This window comes from Bubalus bubalis, chromosome 14 (genome assembly GCF_019923935.1).
Source record: "Bubalus bubalis isolate 160015118507 breed Murrah chromosome 14, NDDB_SH_1, whole genome shotgun sequence".
NCBI classification, from domain to species: Eukaryota; Metazoa; Chordata; class Mammalia; order Artiodactyla; family Bovidae; genus Bubalus; species Bubalus bubalis.
The window spans coordinates 31,080,564-31,101,218 of NC_059170.1; the positions used below are offsets into that span (position 1 = coordinate 31,080,564).

Consider the following 20,655-nt stretch of genomic DNA (forward strand, 5'->3'; position numbering starts at 1 on the left):
AGGGACCCCAGGTTAAGAACAGAGCATGCTGAGGACTGTGATCACCTTTCAGAGGCACCCCGAAAGGTGGTTTCCAACCCAGCCAAATCTGCCCTTTTTGAAGCCAGGCAGCAGTGGGAAGAGCTGGCGAGCAAGTGAGCAGATGGTGCGAACAGGAACAGTTCCTCAGAATGGGCTCAGGACTTCCTTATCAGGATTCAGATGCAGACTAATCTGAATGCCCATTGGTACCCTGGGAGTTTGTGTTTTAAGGATAAGTCCTGGTGATAACTTTCACAAATATCCTATCATTTCCCCAGTGCCTGCCCCAACCCGGGACCCAAGATGGAGGGAAAGAGCCCTGGGAAGCTCCTCGCACCTCCCCTGGCTGGAGTGAAAGTGGCATCACTGTCGGGAAATGAGCCAGCAGCTTCTGGCCCCTTCAGGGCCCCTTCGTGTGTAAGTGATGCCTGAAACACGAGACCACAGCGCCTCTGCAGAGAAACCTGAGCAGAGGACTGTGCAGCCGGATTGAAGGGCTGGGAACTCACCGCCTCCTGCCCCACCTGTCTCCCAAACTTCACCTACCTCCACGTTCAATCTCAAACAAGCCAAGGAGCTTTGGCTACCAGGAAAGGAAGCCAACCACCATGAGAGCCCCAAAACATCCCAGGCCGAAGGTGTCCGTGGATGAGCGAGACTTGTGAGCCGGCCTGGGGGCCGACAGAGCCCTGCGGACCATGAGCCATCAGCTAAAGGGCCGAGGGGAGGAAGGTGAGTTTATCCTCATCTCTGCAGAGCCCCTTCCCAGGTTTCCTGGGCAGCAGGGGACAGGGAAGCAGACGGGATGTTTTGCAGGACCCAGGTTTGAGTTGCAGGACCTGCCACTTGCTTGCTGAGCAACCTCAGTCTGGTTATCCAAACTCTCCCTGCCTCATCCATGAGCAAAGGCAGCCATAGCCTCCTTGAAGGGCTGTTGGAGGGATTAAAAACAGCCTGTGCCTGCATTAAGGTTGAGTGACAGAGGCCATCTGTGCCCGCCGGGCTCATTCAGCCTCCCCTGCCTTGGTAACAGTCACCTTTCCTTAGCAATCCTCTCCACAGATTTCTCTTTCTCTCTGTGGTTGTGGAGATGTTCTGACCTCACAAGTTTCCAGGGTGCCAGAGAAATGTCAGAACGATGGGCCCTAGAGCTTGTGGAGCTAAACAGTTGGAGCCCAGTTCCCTCTGAGGCCCTATCAACCTGCTAAGGGTCCCCATGGTGAGATGGGCAGAGTGAGGAAGGGCGCTCTCCAGAGGTCAGCCATTCACACCTGTTCCATCTCTTACAGGAGGAGGTGGCACGAGGGGGCGGGCAAGGAGCAGCTCTCTGGGCACAGGTGAGAAGGGGTGAGGTATCCTGGGGAGCTAAAAGTCCAGCCATCCACTCAACCTTCTCTTCCATCCTCCTGCTTCCTGCCTTCCCCCTGACTCACTGTAAGGAGCCCTCCCAAGGCAGGTATAATAGTTCAATTGGGGAGGAGGCCAAGAGCTGCTAGAGAGGGCCTGCCCTCAGCCCCGAGAGTCAAGGGAGAGGCCCAGAGTGAGTGACACTGAGTTGAGTCTCAAAGATCAGTGAACATTCACTGGCTTGTGGGGTCGGGATGCCATTCCAGGCAGCTGGTAGGGAGTGAAGCCAGAGCTCACACCCAGGCAACCTGACTCCAGAGGACAAGCTCTTACTCTCACAAACTGCCAGAAGAAGTGGGTCACCTTCCCATCTGAAATGTGGACACAGCTCCTCTGTGGGCCAGTGAGGGTTTTACCCAGAGGGGACAACCTGCTCCAGGAGGAGCTGAAGTCACAGGTGGAAAACCCTCCAATGCCATCAGGGGAGCTTGAGCCACACCCAGGGGTCAGGCTTCCTGCACTTCAGGTCAGGAGACATGTGGTTATGGTACTTTTCTCCTCCTTGCGTCCCAGGCAGGGCCTTGCTTGTAAGTGAGGAAGCAAAGACTCAGGAGGTAATGGATTTCTTTGGGGAGGATGTTGGGAGAGATCCCCCTCCTCATTTCCAGGAGAAGGACTTGTCCTGACCTCATGCTGGCACACAGAGCATAGGGGAGCTGGCCCCAGGATCTACCCCATTGCATCTGCAAACCCCTTCCTTCTTGTGCCTACTACTCACCCACTACTTGGGGCCTGAGCCCTTGGTGAGGCAGTCCGTAATGGGGCTGGGGGAACACCCAAGAGCAAGGTGTGTAGCAGAGCTATGACTCTGGGCAGAGAGAGAGGCTATGGAGGCACCACTAGCATCTCAACACTCCTTCCTGCCCCCGGAGCTGCCACATGGCCACTGTCCCTTCTCCCCACCCTACCTCCTCCCTGTCTAATCTTCCCATCCCTCCAGAGTGCCAGGATCGACTGTGAGAAAGAGCACAGTATCCCAGTGGGGCCGGATGAGGCCCTGTCCTCATGGAGGGTCCAAGCCCTGGGTAACACTGTGTTGATCCTGGTCTAGTCCACATTCCATTTCCCTGCTCTCTTCCAATTTCTGTCCATTCTCCTCCCATCCCAACTTGCTCTCTGCCCCACTGAAGAGGTGGGCCTTGCGGGGGCCACCTATGGGAAAATGGTCCTGAAATGCAAAGTCATTTTGCCTAAAACACAAACCTTTTTCTACTGAAATATGCCGCATACACATCTCTCCCTCCGCCTTGCCATTTTCCCTTGTGAAGAGAAAAAAGGAATTGAGTAAAAATTTTCACTTCAGGGACCCCAGTGGTCAAGGGATGCAGTGAAGTTAAATAATGGGAATTCATTCAATGAACTGGAACCCAATTACAGCAAGATTTCCATTTTAAATCTCCTCTGGAGTCACCTCTGAGGGACCCAAATCCTATTCCTTCAGCTTCTGTTCTACAAGAAGGAAAAAATATGTCTAAGAATACAACGTGTGTTTCTCAAAATATTTACAATTTTTTAGTCCATCCATCAAAAAGGAGGGTCAGAATTCTCCCTTCTCTTGTATCATTTGGTGAACATACTTAACTGTGAGGAACTGGAGGGTGAGCCAGACACACTCGGTCTCCCAGCTTCTCTCTTTTCCTTTCAGCCTATTTTTTGTTCTGAATTTTTCACCTGAGTCAGATGCACACACGTGAGGAGGCCTGTTAAGTGTAAGTGAGCACATTCAGGGCTTGGAGTTCTTCCTAATGTGACAGGTGCTCTCCCAGCTCCTAAATTATGCATTATGTGAAGTCTATTGAAAACTGACTATGAAAGAAAAACTAAAGCAGTTTGCTTTCTGTGAAAAAAAGGTTAGGGAAGATTGAAAGGCAAATTCTGGCTTGCTTTCCACATTCCACATGAATTTCATTCAGTTGGGAAATGAGATTACATTAGGAATTACAGTTTGGAAAAAATTTATGAACCCTCTAGTAATGTCTACAGTGCTTGGAAGAATGCCTGGCACAGTTCATTACCAAAGAGAAAACCACTTCTTAGCTAATTGAGGATACACAGTTCAGAAGAGAACACAAACATATATTGACTTTCTTATCCAGTCTTTTCAACCAAGACTGGAAGCAGTCTTAGATGAATCATTAATCCCTTGCCCCCTGTCTCTGTTCCTCTGCCCTCTCTGAGAGCAGAGCTCAGTTCTAGAACTCTTCCCTGAGATCACAGCTGTGGTGACCCACACTCTTTCACACTCCCTCCCACATCTTTGGAAAGAGTAGATTTGTTTCTGTCCAAAGCGTTTCCAAGCACAGCAAAGAGCATCTGTAGGACAAACCCATCTTTCACTGGCCAATGCTGACCAGCTTCCTAACTTGATGAGTTATTATTACACCTAAAGAACTTGTTGTTACATTGTCTTACCCAAAACCCTCTTCCCCTAAGAGGTGAGAAGGAGGTTAGGGCAGGAGTGGGTGAAGAAAACCTTCCTGCCACACATGTGATTGTCTGTCTTTGAGTCTGTAACTAGCACTCGGTACTTTTCAGTGTGTTTGCATCAGGTGTCTCCACCCTCAACAACTTCTTCAGTGCTGCTGTCATGATCCTTTGATGTGATCACATCTGGTAGATGCTCCAGTATTATATTTTCTCCCTGTAGATTTCCTCCTACTCCCCAAAGGTATGCATTGGTCTCTGGGCAACCTCCTATCCCCATGCTCCCTGCCGCAGCATCAGTCATACCCAAGACTCAGCTTTGCCCTGGTCACCTACACCCCCAGACTGCTTGGCATTTTCACTGGGGCCCTTTAAACCCCCATTTCCTCTGCCTGGAATCTGCCCATCTCACCATCAACTCTCTCTATTCTCAGCCCTTTCCTTTCTCGACAAATCCTTGTTTATTCTTCAAGATTCAGGGAAAACATCAGTTCTTTGTGAAGCATTTTCAACCATTCTAGCCATAATTCATCACTCTTCCTCTATATTTCCAAGATCTTTTTTCTTTTAGTTCATTTTTTATTCCTTCTTTCTAAAAGATGTTTACCTAAATTATTGTCAAGAGCTGGCTCCCTAAATATCACCAATACCGTCTGTTGATAAGACAAAACTGATTTAATGCTTACAGCAAGCAAAGTCTTGACAATATCTCACAGGAGGAAAATAAGGTCAGAATTTATTAAGAAATAAAAGTTTGGTTTAGGATAGGACTTTCAAAGTGAGGGCTTAATTAGGATTGGGTAAGAATCACAATATAACAGTCCACAACAAACAGCAAGGCCAGGATTTTGAATCAAAGCATCAAAAGGACCTTAGGGGGCAAATTAGAGTCTGTGATGCTTTCTGCTGAAGAACTGACGGGTCTCTGAGAAAATTCTATAATGAGCAATCAAGCCATTTTCCAGGCAGGATATTCCTGGAAAAATAGTCATGCTAACGCAGACAGAAGCATAGCACAACGTCATCTTCATATAGGCACTAAGGTGTAGTTTGATTTCTCTGTGTCCAGGCTGCGTGTGGGGAAATGGTTTCAGTTCTCAGTTTCTCATTCTTCGGCCTGAACTGAAGGACTAGCCACTAATAGCTGAGAGTACCAACCCAGATCTTCACTGTTGTTTAAGGTGTCATAATTGTGTGACAAGTATCTGCTGATGGTCCTTTCAACCTGTGTGTCTGTCGGGTTTTCCAGTTCTTTCTGATGGAAGACCCTTTGCTGGATCATTTGACACACAGCAACTGTGCAACAGCTTCAAAGCTCTGGATTAAGAGGATTATGGCCAGAGTTTGTATAGCTCACTTGTCAGGCCATTAGGCATGTTACCCAGCTTTATGATATCTTCATTTACTTCCTGGATCTTTTCAGTAATGTTCGAGATCTCTGAGTGGGCTGTAGGAATGTGAGTACAACACTCTTTCACATAACCTCTCATTCTGAACCTCTCCGGAGGTTCCAGTCTTGGTGGCACTGCCTGAGTCCTATAGCTTCTCCTCTCTGTGTTAGCATGTAAGGTTCATCGTACTATCTGGGCTTCTTGCAAAGTATGAAATGAAGAGTTCTGAAGAGAGAAGAGAGGAATCCAGAATTCCTGTAGAGTGGTTAGGGTTTCAGTTCTGGAATCAGGGCCACTGTTCCTGCTTTTTCAGTGAAACTACCAACTGATCTCTTTTTCCTAGCAGACAAACCAATGGTCCAAAATGGACCTTGGGTAATGTCAGAGGTGATCCTGAGAGTAGGTATTAGTGTACCAATGTAACAAGTTCCTGTCCAATTTGTGGGTAGCAGCTAGTAGACTTCTGTGCCAGATTCAATACCAGTCATTGGGAATTGCCCAGTAATCTGGTTTTGGCCAAATACTCCTAAGGGATTATCAAATAAAGCTGTAAAATTTTGACACCATTCATGAAGAATAGTCTGGTGTCAGGCAGTGAATTTTGTAGTATCAAAGATCATTGGAAGGAGGGGCAGGTGTCAAAAGAGAAATGATATATCTTAACTTGTAACACCTATGAATGTGAGATACTCTCCTGCCACTACCTGTCCCCTGATCCCCTTCCAAGTTCTATTTCAGTGAAAGTTCAGTTGCAAAGACTAGTTATCACAAAAGGACCCCAAGTATTATTTCTGTAGAGGCAGGATTTCTGGCCACTTTGCCTGCTGCGGAGTTTGCCAACTAAAAAGTGGGTCCAGCTACCTAGGAAACCAACTGATTTTTTACAAGGAACTGGGACCAAGCAAAGCTGGTTGGTTCCCAAGAGAAGCTGGCATTTTCGCCAGTTCATGGGTAAACTGTAGCTGATATGAGAGTCATGTAGCTCAGTGGTAAAGAAGCCTCCTGAAAAGTACAGGAGATGCAGGTTTGATCTCTGGGTCGGGAATATCCCCTGGAGGAGGAAACAGCAACCCACTCCAGTGTTCTTGCCTGGGAAATCTCATGGGGACAGAGGAGCCTGGAGGAATACAGTTCATGGGGTCACAAAAGAGTTGGACATGACCGAGCGACTAAACAACAGCAACAACATGAGAGTCATACCAAGTCATACCAAGAAAGGATAAGGATGCAAACAGCAATATTAGAAATAGAGATTATAAATAACACAGTGAAATGTAGACTTAAGTGAATAAGAGGATAGAATATAGGTAAAAGAACAGAAAGCTGAGGAGTACAGATTATAAAGTAACAATCTGTGATCTTGTGCCATGGATCTTGGGCACAGCTGTCTACATCCAAAGGCTTTCTGCTTCAGGATGGTTCCTGAGAACTCTCAGTCTGAGGTCACCAGTAAGGACAGTCTTCCAATAATTTGAGGATGGTTTATGTCTCTTTAGTTGAAGGACATGAATCTAAGAATCAAACTGCTTAAGCATTTCATTACTGTGCTAGTTGTTAACAGTACCTGACAGAGTCCTTCCAGACAGGGTTCTGAGAAAGTAGAAACCTCTACAAAGTTTTCTTTGTAGAAAATAGAATTTTTGGCCCACAGCTGAGGTTTCAAGGAAGCTTTGGGGATACAAATAGTATCTGGAGGTAACAGAGACATAAAATGGCTAGGTTAGCTTTTAACCATCAAAAGTGAAATATTTCATAGCAATAATGAAATTGACAAGGGTTTGGTTGCTTCCATAGCACACAAAACAAACACAGTTAAGGCAATCTTTGAACAAAATACTATAATGATTAAGTATGTTTTTATAGACAATGAACATTATGTCAGATTTATAGATGGTTGAACAGATAAAGATATGTCTTTACAGATAAAAATATCTTGAAGTATAATACACAATTTAAAACATATACACACATACCAAGACATACCAAGCATATAAGAATTATATATAAGACTATATCAAATAAAGAGATTTCATAAATTTGGAGTAGGTCCTAAAAGCATCTGTATTTTAAGAAAACTCCATAGGTAAAACTGATGTTCATCTCCAGTTGAACACTGGAGATCAGATGAAGCACTGATCTTAAAAAGTTAGCTTCAAAATTTTAAATTGTTATCAAATAAACATCTTAAATGATAACTGAATTGTGGCTGATAATTATAGTACTGCCTAACAGGAGAAAATCACCATCAGGACTCTGATAAATAGGAACAAATCATGGCAGAAAAATCACTGACAAATCTCTAGGAGCAGCCCATAGAGCATACAATTGCTGAAATATTTATTAACATTTGACCTTTACCAGTTTAACCTAGAAAAGTCTCAGCATCTGTTCTGATTGACACCTCTTCCCATGAAACTCCAAATAACTCTGCCAGGAGCCGGCGTGAGGAGCTCCACCCGTGGCAAAGGTCATGAGGAAGGAGGCCCGCGTAACTCCAGTAACATATCGAATAACCCTAATAGTTTCTGGCAACGTCTCTTTTTTAGGAAATGGAAGAGCAAATCTTTGTGACTTCCCAGGGCCATCTGGGAAGTCACAAAGATAGTTTTAGATACAAAAGATATTCTGAAAGTAATTACACTTCATTTTACACTTCCAAATCAGTCTTAGGAAGAAAAATGAAATCAAAATTTTTCTGATTTGATGGGAATTCCCTGGTGATCCAGTGGTTAGAACTCAGCACTTTCACTGCTGTGGGCCCAGGTTCAATCCTTGGTCAGGGAACTGAGATCCAGCAAGCCATGCAGTGCAACCACATAAAAAAAAATAGGATTTGAACGCAAGATAGGATCATGGGTGCCTTGGAAACAGTATTTGGCTATTTAGTTGAAAGTGACAAAAAGACTTTAAAATATATATATATATATATTTAGAAGGTAACATGATCACCTACGAGAACCTTAGCACTTTCAAAAATGACGAATTTCCCCTAAATAACCAAAGCCATAATGAAATCAAGACAAAACACAGAAAATTATTGTGGGAAGACTCAGAATCTTTGCTATATAGGCAGATAAGTGATGGGAGGATCCTTTATATTGTAGATGAAGGCAACAAACAGTAAACAATAAAAATAAACAGAAACAAGCCCATCAAAATTGAGCCGATTTTTTTAGAATTTTAACACGCTTAATAGCTTCTCAGACTCATTATTTACTCATCTTTAATCTGAGGCCAATAAAATTCACTTTCCATGAACCTTCTGTTATTTTCTGTATCCATTCAGGTTTTGCCCTTCACCATGCTCCTTTCGCTCTGCAACAACCTGTCATTTCATTTTAGGACAAACCTATTCCTTTTCCCTTAACAAAAGCACATTTCTTTACTTTGCATACAGAGTTGTACCTTTCTGTCAGAACGAATCATAGGAGAGTCTCATTGAGTTATAACCCTTAACTGAAGAAGCCTTTGTTTTGCAAAACAAGCTGGGAAGATGGAGACTTGTCAGGTGTCACACATCAGCACTTTAGACTAGCAGAATTCATGAGTACTCATAACACAACTTTCTACAAACAAATTCAATCCACACATAATTTTTCAAAGGGAAAGGAATGTACATGTTCATTTATAGACATGAAGCTATTACTTCTATGTAGCATATTTTTTAAAAAGAAGCAGAAATATATATACTTAATATGATGGTGATGTTTAGTCACTAAGTTGTGTCTGACTCTTGCACCCCCATGGACTGTAGCCTGCCAGGCTCTTCTGTCCTGGGATTCTCCAGGCAAGAATACTGGAGTGGGTTGCCATTTCCTTCTCCAGGGGATCTTTCCGACCCAGGGATTGAACCTGGGTCTTCTGCACTGCAGGCAGATTCTTTACTGACTGAGCTATTAAGGAAGCCCATACTTAAAATAATGCTTAGCAATCATGGACAAAGGAGCCTGGCGGGCTATGGTCCATAGGGTTGTGAAGAGTTGAACACAACTGAAGCGAATTAGCATGTAGCACAATCAATGTTTTAGAATTCCATCTTATTTAGAATGAGCTAAGCATCCAATGAATATTCATTAATTCTCTTTAATATCAGTCCAAAGTTTCAAGATCTTGGAATTTTTAAAATTAATTAATTAATTTATTTTATTTTTGGTGCTGAGTCTTTGTTGCTGCCTTCAGGCTCTCTCTAGTTGCAGGGAGCAGGGGCTACTCTCTACTTGCAGTGCGCAGGCTTCTCACTGTGGTGGCTTCTTCTTCTTGTTGTGGAGCACTGGCTGTACAACACACAGGCTTCAGTAGTTATGGATCATGGGCTTAGTTGCCCTGCAGTATGGGGAATCTTTCCAGACCAGGAGCCAAACCCATGTCCCTGCATTGGCAGACAGATTCTCAACCCCTATACCACCAGGTAAGTCCTAGATCTTGGAAATTAATCTTACAGCTGGGATACTATAAAATATAAATACTATTGAAATCAAATGTTCATAATAATGAATCATTTTAATTAAGCACAAATTTAGGTACTTCATAATTTTAAACATGATGCAGAAATAATGGTGAAAAAACAAGGTCCATTGGAGGAATGAATGACAAACCACTCCAGTGGTTGTCTCAAGAACCCCACGAACAGTATAAAAAGGCAAAAAGATATGACACCAAAAGATGAGCTTCCCAGGTTGGAAGGTGTTCAATATGCTACTGGGGAAGAGTGGAGTGCAAATCAGTGAACTAAAATGGACAGGAATGGACAAATTTAATTCAGATGATCATTATGTCTACTACTGTGGGCAAGAATCCCATAGAGGAAGTGAAGTAACCCTTACAGTCAACAAAAGAGTCCAAAATACAGTACTTGGGTGCAATCTCAACAATGACAGAATGATCTCAGTTCATTTCCAAGCAAACCATTCAACATCATGGTAATCCAAGTCTATGCTCCAACAACTCTAATACCTAAGAAGCTGAAGCTGACTGGTTCTATGAAGACCTATCAAGACCTTCTAGAACTAACACCAAAAAAGATGTCCTTTTCATCATAGGAAATTGGAATGCAAAAGTAGGAAGTCAAGAGATACCTAGAGTAACAGGCAACTTAGGCCTTGGATTACAAAATGAAGCAGGACAAAGGCTAACAGAGTTTTGTCAAGAGAGCATGCTGGTTATAGCAAACACTCTTTTCCATCAACACAAGAGATGACTCTACATGTGGACATCACCAGATGGTCAATAACCAAAATCAGATTAATTATATTCTTTGCAGCTGAAGATGGAGAAGTTCTAAACAATCAGCAAAAACAAGACTTGGAGCTGACTATGGTTCAGATCATCAGCTCCATATAGCAAAATTCCGGCTTAAATTGAAGAAAGTAGGGAAAACCACCAGCTCATTTACATATGACCCAAATCAAATCTTATATGATTCAGTGAAGGTGACAGATAGATTCAAGGGATTAGATCTGATAGACAGAGTGCCTGAAGAACTATGGATGGAGGTTTGTAACATTGTACAGGAGACAGTGATCAAAACCATCTCAAAGAAAAAGAAATGCAAGAAGGCAAAGTGGTGATCTGAGGAGGCTTTACAAGTAGCCAAGGAAAGAAGAGAAGTGAAAAGCAAGGGAGAAAGGGAAGGATATACCCAACTGAATGCAGAGTTTAAGATAAAAGCAAGAATAGATAAGAAGGCCTTCTTCAATGAACAATGCAAAGAAATAGAGGAAAACAATAGGATGGAGAAGACTAGAGAGCTCTTCAAGAAAACTGGAGATATCAAACAAATATTTCATGCAAGGATGGGCATGATAAAGGACAGAAACGGTAAGGATCTAACAGAGGCAGAAGAGGTTGAGAAGAGATGGCAAGAATACACAGAAGAATTATACAAAAAGGTCTTAATGACCTGAATAACCATGATGGTGTGGTTATTCACCTAGAGTCAAACATCCTGGAGTTTGAAGTCAAGTGGGCCTTAGGAAGCATTGCTGTGAACAAAGCTAGTGAAGGTGATGGAATTTGAGTTGAGCTATTTCAAATCCTAAAAGATGATGTTGTTAAAGTGTTGCACTCAATATGTCAGCAAATTCAGAAAACCCAGCAGTGGCCACTGAACAGGAAAAAGTTAGTTTTCATCCCAACCCCAAATAAGGGCAGTGCTAAAGAATGTTCTAACTACCAGACAGTTTTGCTCATTTCCCATGCTAGTAAGGTTATGCTCAAAATCCTTCAAGCTAGGCTTTAGCAGTACTTGAATCAAGAACTTCCAGATGTACAAGCTGAGTTTAGAAAAGGCAGAGGAATAAGAGATCAAATTGCCAAGATTTGTTGGATCATAGAGAAAGCAAGGGAATTTCAGAGAAACAGCTACTTGTGTCTCATTGATTATACTAAAACCTTTGACTGCGTAGATCACAACCAACTGTGGAAAATTCTTAAAGAGATGGGAATACCAGACCATCTTACCTATCTCCTGAGAAACCTGTATGAGGATCAAGAAGCAACAGTAAGAAACTTGCATGGAATGGACTGGTTCAAAATCAGGAAAAGAGTACAACAAGTCTGTATATTGTCACTCTGTTTAACTTCTATGCTGAGTATATCATGTGAAATGCTGGGCTGGATGAATCACAAGCTGGAATCAAGACTGCTGGAAGAAATATGAACAACCTCAGATATGCAGATGATACCACTCTAATGGCAGAAAGTGAAGAGGCACTAAAGAGCCTCTTGATGAGGGTGAAAGAGGAGAGTGAAAAAGCTGGCTTGAAATTCACCATTCAAAAAACAAAGATCATGGCATCCAGTCCTATGACTTCATGGCAGATAGAAGGGAAAAAAGTAGAAGCTGTGACAGATTTTCTATTCTTGGGCTCCAAAATCACTGCAGATGGTGACTGCAACTATGAAATTAAAAGACACTTGCTTCTTAGAAGGAAAGCTATGACAAAGCTGGACAGTGTATTACAAAGCAAAGATAGCACTTTGCCAACAAAGGGCCATATAATCAAAGCTACGTTTTTTCCAGTAGTCATGTAGGAGTGAGAGTAGGACCATAAAGAAGGCTGAGTACCAAAGAATTGATGCTTTCAAATTGTGGTGCTGGAGAAGACTTTTTGGAGTCCCGTGGATATCAAGGAGATCAAACTAGTCAGTCTTAGAGGAAATCAACCCCGAATACTCATTGGAAGGACTGATGCTGAAGCTGAAGCTCCAGTTCTTTGGCCACCTGATGTGAAGAGCTGACTCACTGGAAGAGACCCTGATGCTGGGAAAGACTGACGGCAAAAGGAAAAGAGGGCATCGAGGATGAGATGGTTGGATAGCATCACCAAGTCCATGGGCATAAACTTGGGCAAACTCCAGGAGATAGTGAGGGACAGGAAACCTTAGCATGCTGCAGTCCATGGGGTCACAAAGAGTTGGACACAACTTACTGATTGAACAGCAGAAATAATGCTAGCATATTTAATCAATGAACCAATGTAAGTTTAGGAAGAACCTGAGTAGAATAAAACTACAATATTGTATTATATTTAATGCTGAAAAATCAAAGAAGATACAGGATGATTGGGGCTGGTGCACTGGGATGACCCGGAGGGATGGTACGGGGAGGCAGGTGGGAGGGGGATTCAGGATGGAGAACACACGTATGCACGTGGCGGATTCATGTTGATGTGTGGCAGAACCAATACAATATTGTAAAGTAAAAAAAATAAATAAAAACAAACAAACAAAAGACATATTTGTTCTTATTAAACCGGAAATATGAAACTAATTCCCCTGGAGTAGGAAATGGAAACCCACTCCAGTAATCTTGCCTGGAAAATTCTGTGGACAGAAGAATCTGGCAGGCCACAGTCCATGGAATCACAACAAGTTGGACACAACTCAGCGGCTGAGCACGCACACACACATGCATTAAATTAATTCATTTGCCAAATGCTTATTAAATTCCTAGGATTTTTTGGAATATTCAGTTCAGTTCAGTTCAATTCAGTCGCTCAGTCATGTCCGACTCTTTTCGACCCCATGAATTGCAGCACGCCAGGCCTCCCTGTCCATCACCAACTCCCGGAGTTCAACCAGACTCATGTCCATGGAGTCAGTGATGCCATCCAGCCATCTCATCCTCTGTCGTCCCCTTCTCCTCCTGCCCCCAATCCCTCCCAGCATCAGTCTTTTCCAATGAGTCAACTCTTCGCATGAGTTGGCCAAAGTACCGGAGTTTCAGCTTTAGCATCATTCCTTCCAAAGAAATCCCAGGGCTGATCTCCTTCAGAATGGACTGGTTGAATCTCCTTGCAGTCCAAGGGACTCTCAAGAGTCTTCTCCAACACCACAGCTCAAAAGCATCAATTCTTCAGTGCTCAGCCTTCACAGTCCAACTCTCACATCCATACATGACCACAGGAAAAACCATAGCCTTGACTAGACGAACCTTTGTTGGCAAAGTAATGTCTTTGCTTTTGAATATGCTATCACACTGATGGAGAAGGCAATGGCACCCCACTCCAGTACTCTTGCCTGGAAAATCCCATGGATGGAGGAGCCTGGTAGGCTGCAGTCCATGGGGTCGCTAAGAGTCGGACATGACTGAGCGACTTCACTTTCACTTTTCACTTTCATGCATTGGAGAAGGAAATGGCACTCCACTCCAGTGTTCTTGCCTGGAGAATCCCAGGGATGGGGGAGCCTGGTGGGCTGCCGTCTATGGGGTCACACAGAGTTGGACATAACTGAAGTGACTTAGCATAACATAGCATAGCATCACATTGATATCTTATGAACCAATCAAATGAGCTCCTTTATTTTATTATTGCTCATTTATTTATGTATGACTGCACTGCATCTTCAGTGCTGCGTGTGCACTTTCTCTGGTTGTGGTGCCTGAACTCTAAGGCTTGCAGGCTTCAATAGTTGTGGCTTACAGGCTCTAGAGAGCAGGCTGAGTAGTGATGCACAGGCTTAGTTACCCAGTGGCAAGAGGAATCTTCCCAGACCAGGGATCAAACTCATATCACCTACATTGGCAGGTGGATTCTTAACCACTGGACCACCAGGAAAGTCTCTCCTACAAGTTTTGATAAGTTTTATTTTCATTTAAATTTAGTTCAAAGTATTTTAAAATTTCTCTTGAGACTTCTTTATCCCATATGTTATTTAAAAGTGTGTTGTTCTATCTTCAATCATTTTGGTATTTTTTAAGTTATCTTTCTCTTAGGGATTTCTAATTTAATTCCATTGTGTTCTGACAGCATATTTTGAATAATTTCTATTCTTTTAAATTTGTTAACTTATGTTTTATGGGCCAGAATGTTGTCTATCTTGGTAAATTCTTCAAGAAGAGTGTATGTTCTGCTGTTGTTGGATGAAATGTTTTGTAAATGTCAATTAGATTCACTTGATTGGTGGTGGTGTTCAGTTCAGTTATGTCCTTACTGCTCTTCTGCCTGCTATATCTTTCAGTTACTGATAGATGTGTGTTGAAGTCTCCAGCTGTAATAGTGGATGTGTCCATTTCTCCTTGCAGTTTTATCAGATTTTGCCTCACATATTTTGGTGCTCTGTTGTTAGGTGCATAGATATGAGAGATTGTTGTCGTCTTGGAGAACCAGCCTGTTTATTAGTTTTTTTAACTTTTTATTTTGTATTGGGGTATAGTCAGTTAACAAACAGTGTTGTCACAGTTTCAGATCAACAGCAAAGGGACTCAGCCATACATATACATAAATCCATTCTCCCCCAAATCCCCCTAATGCCCTACTTTATCCCTAGTAACTTTCCCTGCTCTGAAATCTGTTTTGTCTGAAATTAGTACAGTTATTCTAGCTTTCTTTTGGTTACTGTTAGCATGATATTTTTTCTCCATTCCTTTACTTTTAGTCTATATGTGTCTTTATATTAAGTGGATTTCTTAAAGACAACATATAGTTGTCTTTTTTAATTCACTCTGACAATCTGTGTCTTTAATTGTTATATTTAGACCATTGACAACATTTACCATATTTGTTGCTGTTTTCTATTCACTGCCCTTGTTTTTTTTCCTATTCTTGTCTTCCACTCTCTTTTCTGCATTTTGTGGTTTTTGATTGAGCGTTTTATATGACTCCACTTTCTTTTCTTTGTAGCATATCAATTACACTCCTTTTTCACTTTTTTTTAGTGGTCGTAGAGTTTGCAATATACAGTTAGAACAAAGTCAAGTCCACTTTCAAACAAAACTATACCTCTTCGTGGGTAGTGCAGGCACCTTATGACAGTGTTCCCAATTCCTCCTTCTCGTCTCTTTAACATTGTTGTCATTCATTTCGCTTACCTATTAGCTACAATCATCTAATATATTGTTGCTATTATTATTTTAAACAAACTCATCTGTTAGATTAAGAATAAGAAAAATAAAATATTTTACATGTCCTTTGTTCCTTCTTAAGTGCTCTTTCTTTATGACCTACGTCATTTTCTTTCTCTCTGAACAACTTAACATTTTTTGCAAGGTAAATTGACTCAACTTTTGTTTGTCTGAGGAAGTCCATTTCTCCTTTATGTTTGAAGAATAATTTTGTTTAATACAAGATTAGGCTGTGGGGCTTTTTTTTTTTCTTTTATTGCTTTAAAATAGCTCACCTCACTCTCTTCTTGCTTGTGTGGTTTCTGAAGAGAAATATAATGTAATTCTTATCTTTCCTCCTCTATAGGTAAAATCAGTTTTTTTCTTCCTCCCTCTGGCTTCTTTCAAGATTTTCTCTTTGTCTTTGATTCTCTGTAGTTTTAATACAATATGCTTTTATATTAAAGCATATTGGCATTTGTTCTTCCTGTTATTTTCTGAGCTTCCTGCATCTGTGGTTTGGTGGTTGTCATTGATTTTGGACATTATTCAGCCATTATTGCTTCAAATAGTTCTATTTTTTTCTCTCTTTCTTCTCTTTCTGGTATCCCCATTACTCTATGTTACACATTTTGTGATTGTCTCACAATTCTTGTGATATTCTGTTATCTTTTTTATCCTTTTTTCCTCTTTGCTTTTCAGTTTGGGAAGTTTCTATTGACGTATCTTTTACTCAACTGATTTTTTTCCCTTGACTATGATCAGTCTACTAGTGAACCCATCAAAGGTATCCTTCATCTCTCTTATGGTGTTTTTTGTTCCGATCATTTCCTTTTGATTCTTTTCAAAAGTTTTACTCTCTCTGCTTACATTACCCATACGTTTTTGTATGCTGTCCACATTTTCCATTAGATTTGTTAGCTTATTAATCATAGTTATTTTTAAATTCTTGGTCTGATAATTCTAAAACCTCTGCCATATCTGAGTCTGATTCTGATGTTTTCTCTGTCTCTACAAATTTTTTTTGTTTGTTTGTCCCTTGTAATGTTTGTTGAGAGTCAGCATGATGTACTGGGTAAAAGGAATTGAGGTAAATAGGCCTTTAGCATGAGGTTTTATTTTTGTCTGGCTAGCCTGGAGAATCCCAGGGACGGGGGAGCCTGGTGGGCTGCCATCTGTGGGGTCGTACAGAGTCGGACACAACTGAAGCGACGCAGCAGCAGCAGATGTTAGACCGTGTTCACTATTCATTGTAGTTGTAGGTGTAAGAGGACCCAATTTCCTTTAAAGTTCTTGTTCTTATCTCTCCAGATGTTTTGAGTTTACTTGGGAACTGCTTTTTTTTTTTTTTTAGTCTGAGCCTTGCGATTCTTTCCATTGTCATCTCCTGTCATTGTATCAGAGTCCTGCGGATGTAGTGATGAGATACGGGGCAGGGGAAGTTCTATAATCTTGTGACTAGATTTCAGTCTTTCGTGAGCCTGTGCCTTTGGGCTGTGACCTTCACAAATGTTTCTCAGCCTTCTCCTGCTAGCCTTCAGTGAGACAAATTATCTAGAGGTCTGGAGTGGGGTACTTCCCTTCCTCCAGGTCAGTTAAACTGGTAAACTCTGGTCAGTTAGGCTCACTCTGGGAAAATCGTTTCCCTGGAGCCTAGGTGTAAAAGAAAAACTCAGTTTTTTCTTTCCCACATAGGGAAATACCCAATTCTTCCCTACGGTGAGTTTCTTCCCTGTGTGTCTCCTTTATCACTTACACAGAATACTTCACTTCTGACATTTCACCAGATGTGTGGATATTTTTCCTTATAACAAACAATTCTCTATGACATTGCTGGGTGTCCCACAATATAAGTCAACTGTGACACTACCTACCCAAAGATAGCATCAGACCCCACACTCATTTCCTCAAGACTACAACCCACTTCAGACACCAATCACAAGCCCAGGTGCTTCTGACCAACCAGCTATAGATCAAAGGTTCCAAAGACCCCCTCCTTGTGTTCAGTTATATTTGCTAGTGTAGCTCACAGAACTCAGAGAAATATTTATTTACATTTACTAATTTACTAAGGGACATAATAAAGAATGGGCTTCCCTGGTGGCTCAGATGGTATCTGACTGCCAATGCAGGAGATGTGGGTTTGATCCCTGAGTCAGGAAGATCCCCTGGAGAAGGGATTAGCTACCCACTCCATTATTCTTGCTTGAAGAATTCCATGGACAGAAGAGCCTAGTGAGCTACAGTCTATGAGGTTGCAAAGAGTCAGACACGACTGAGCGACTAACACAACAACAACATGGTAGAGAATGGGCTTTCCAGGGCACCAGTGGTAAAGAAAAGTTAGTCGTTCAGTCGTGTCTGACTCTTTGTGACCCCATGGACTGTAGCCCGCCAGGCTCCTCTACCCATGGAGTTCTCCAGGCAAGAATACTGGAATGGGTTGCCACTCCCTTCTCTAGAGATATTCCCAACCCTGTGATCGAACCCAGGTCTCCCACACTGAAAGTGAAGTCACTCAGTCGTGTGCAACTCTTTGCAACCCCATGGACTGTAGCCTACTAGGATCCTCCATCCATGGGATTTTCCAGGCAAGAGTACTGGAGTGGGTTGCCATTTCCTTCTCCAACACTACAGGCAGATTTTTTTACCATCTGAGCCACCAGGAAAGCCTGCTAAAGAATCTTCCTGCTAATTCAGGAGACACAGTTTCGATCCCTATGTCAAGAAGATCCCCTGGAGGAGGCATGGCAACCCACTCCAGTATTCTTGCCTGGAGAATCCCATGGACAGAGGAGCCTGGTGGGCTACGGTCTATAGGGTCACAAAAAGTCGGACATAATGGAAGCGACTTAGCATGCATGCACATGATAAAGAATACAGATGAAGAGATACAGACAGCAGGTCTGGGAGTTGGGGTATGTCACCCTCCTGGTCTGTGGATGTGTTTGCCCATCTGGAAGCTCTCCGAATCCACTGTTACTGGAATTTTGCGGAGACTTGCTCTCCAAATCCACTGTTACTGGAATTTTATGGAGACTTCCTCACATAGACATTAGCATTTTTTACCTTCCTTTCTAGCCCCTCTCCCATCTCTTGAGAATGGGAGTGGGGTGGGGATGACAATACCAAGCTTCTAATCATGGAGTGGTTTTTCTGGTGACCAGCCCCCATCCAGCCATTCAGGAGCCCACCAGAGTCACCTCTGTAAAACAATAGATGCTTCTCATGCTATTAGGGTTTTACAGAGATTTTGGGACCTCTGTGCCAGAAAGTGGGGATAGAGACCAATACACATTTTCCATTATCTCACAATAGGCCTTTGTTAAAGAGAACAGGACACTCTGAGTTACTTTTCATGTTTTAAAGTAACAACTTTCTCCTCCCTCTGCTAGAAGCACCAGGGATTTTTCTCCAGTCTCCACAGTGAGAACCTGTTAGGGCGCTCAGGGGATAAAACTCATTTAAGTGTGCCCCCTAGGCAAAGGAGAAAGGGAAAGATATACCCATTTGAATCCAGAGTTCCAAAGAATAAGAAGGAGAGATAAGAAAGCCTTCCTTAGTGATCAATGCAAAGAAATAGAGGAAAACATCAGAATGGGAAAGACTACAGATCTCTTCAAGAAAATTAGAGATACCGAAGGAACATTTCATACAAAGATGGGCACAATAAAGGACAGAAATGGTATGGACCTAACAGAAGCAGAAGATATTAAGAAAAGGTGGCAAGAATACACAGAAGAAATGTACAAAAAAGATCTTCATACACACTGAGGAAACCAGAATTGAAAGAGACATGTGTACCCCAATGTTCATCACAGCGCGTTTATAATAGCCAGGACATGGAAGCAACCTAGATATCCATCAGCAGATGAATGGATAAGAAAGCTGTGGTGCATATACACAATGGAGTATTACTCAGCCATTAAAAAGAATACATTTGAATCAGTTCTAATGAGGTGGATGAAACTGGAGCCTATTATACAGAGTGAAGTAAGCCAGAAAGAAAAACACCAATACAGTATACTAATGCATATATATGGAATTTAGAAAGACGGTAACGATAACCCAGTATGCGAGAAAGCAAAAGAGACACAGATGTATAGAACAGTCTTTTGGACTCTGTGGGAGAGGGAGAGGGTGGGATGATTTGGGATAATGGCATTGAAACATGTATAATATCATATAAGAAATGAATCGCCAGTCCAGGTTCGATGGCAGGATACAGGGTGCTTGGGGCTGGTGCACTGGGATGACCCAGAGGGATGGTATGGAGAGGGAGGTGGGAGGGGGGTTCAGGATGGGGAACACATGTACACCCGTGGCGAATTCATGTTGATATATGGCAAAACCAATGCAATACTGTAAAGTAATTAGCCTCCAATTAAAATAAATTAAAAAAAAAAAAAAAAGATCTTCATGACCCAGATAATCACGATGGTGTGATCACTCACCTAGAGCCAGACATCCTGGAGTGTGAGGTCAAGCAGGCCTTAGGAAGCATCACTATAAACAAAGCTAGTGGAGGTGATGGGATTCCAGCTGAGCTATTTCAAATCCTAAAAGATGATGGTGTTAGAGTGCTGCACTCAATATACCAGCAAATTTGGAAAACTCAGCAGTGGCCACAGGACTGGAAAAGGTCAGTTTTCATTCCAATCCCAAAGAAAGGCAATGCCAAAGAATACTCAAACTACCACACAATTACACTCACCTCACACGCTAACAAAGTAAATGCTCAAAATTCTCCAAGCCAGGCTTCAATAGTACATGAACCATGAATTTCCAGATGCTCAAGCTAGATTTAGAAAAGGCAGAGGAACCAGAGATCAAATTGCCAACATCCACTGGATCATAGAAAAAGCAAGAGAATTCCAGAAAAACACCTACTTCTGCTTTATTGACTACGCCAAAGCCTTTGACTGTGTGGATCACAACAAACTGTGGAAAATTCTTAAAGAGATGGGAATACCAGACCACCTGACCTGCCTCCTGAGAAATCTGTATGCAGGTCAAGAAGCAAAAGTTAGAATTGGACATGAACAACAGACTGGTTCCAAATAGGAAAAGGAGTATGTACGTCAAGCT

At 42.3% G+C, this 20,655-nt stretch overlaps 1 protein-coding gene and 1 non-coding gene across 2 annotated transcripts in view; both read left to right on the forward strand.

Annotated features, from left to right (window-relative positions):
• Nucleotides 1-719: 719 nt before the first annotated feature.
• Nucleotides 720-20,655, forward strand: part of TMC2 (transmembrane channel like 2) — a 100,248-nt gene continuing 80,312 nt past the window's right edge. The window contains exons 1-2 of the mRNA XM_006044877.4: nt 720-753; nt 1,311-1,358. Of these exons, the coding sequence (XP_006044939.2) occupies nt 720-753; nt 1,311-1,358 (82 nt within the window). The remainder of the gene's footprint in view (nt 754-1,310; nt 1,359-20,655) is intronic.
• TRNAE-UUC lies at nt 7,955-8,027 on the forward strand. Its single transcript has one exon. It is a non-coding gene; the product is annotated as a tRNA-Glu (tRNA).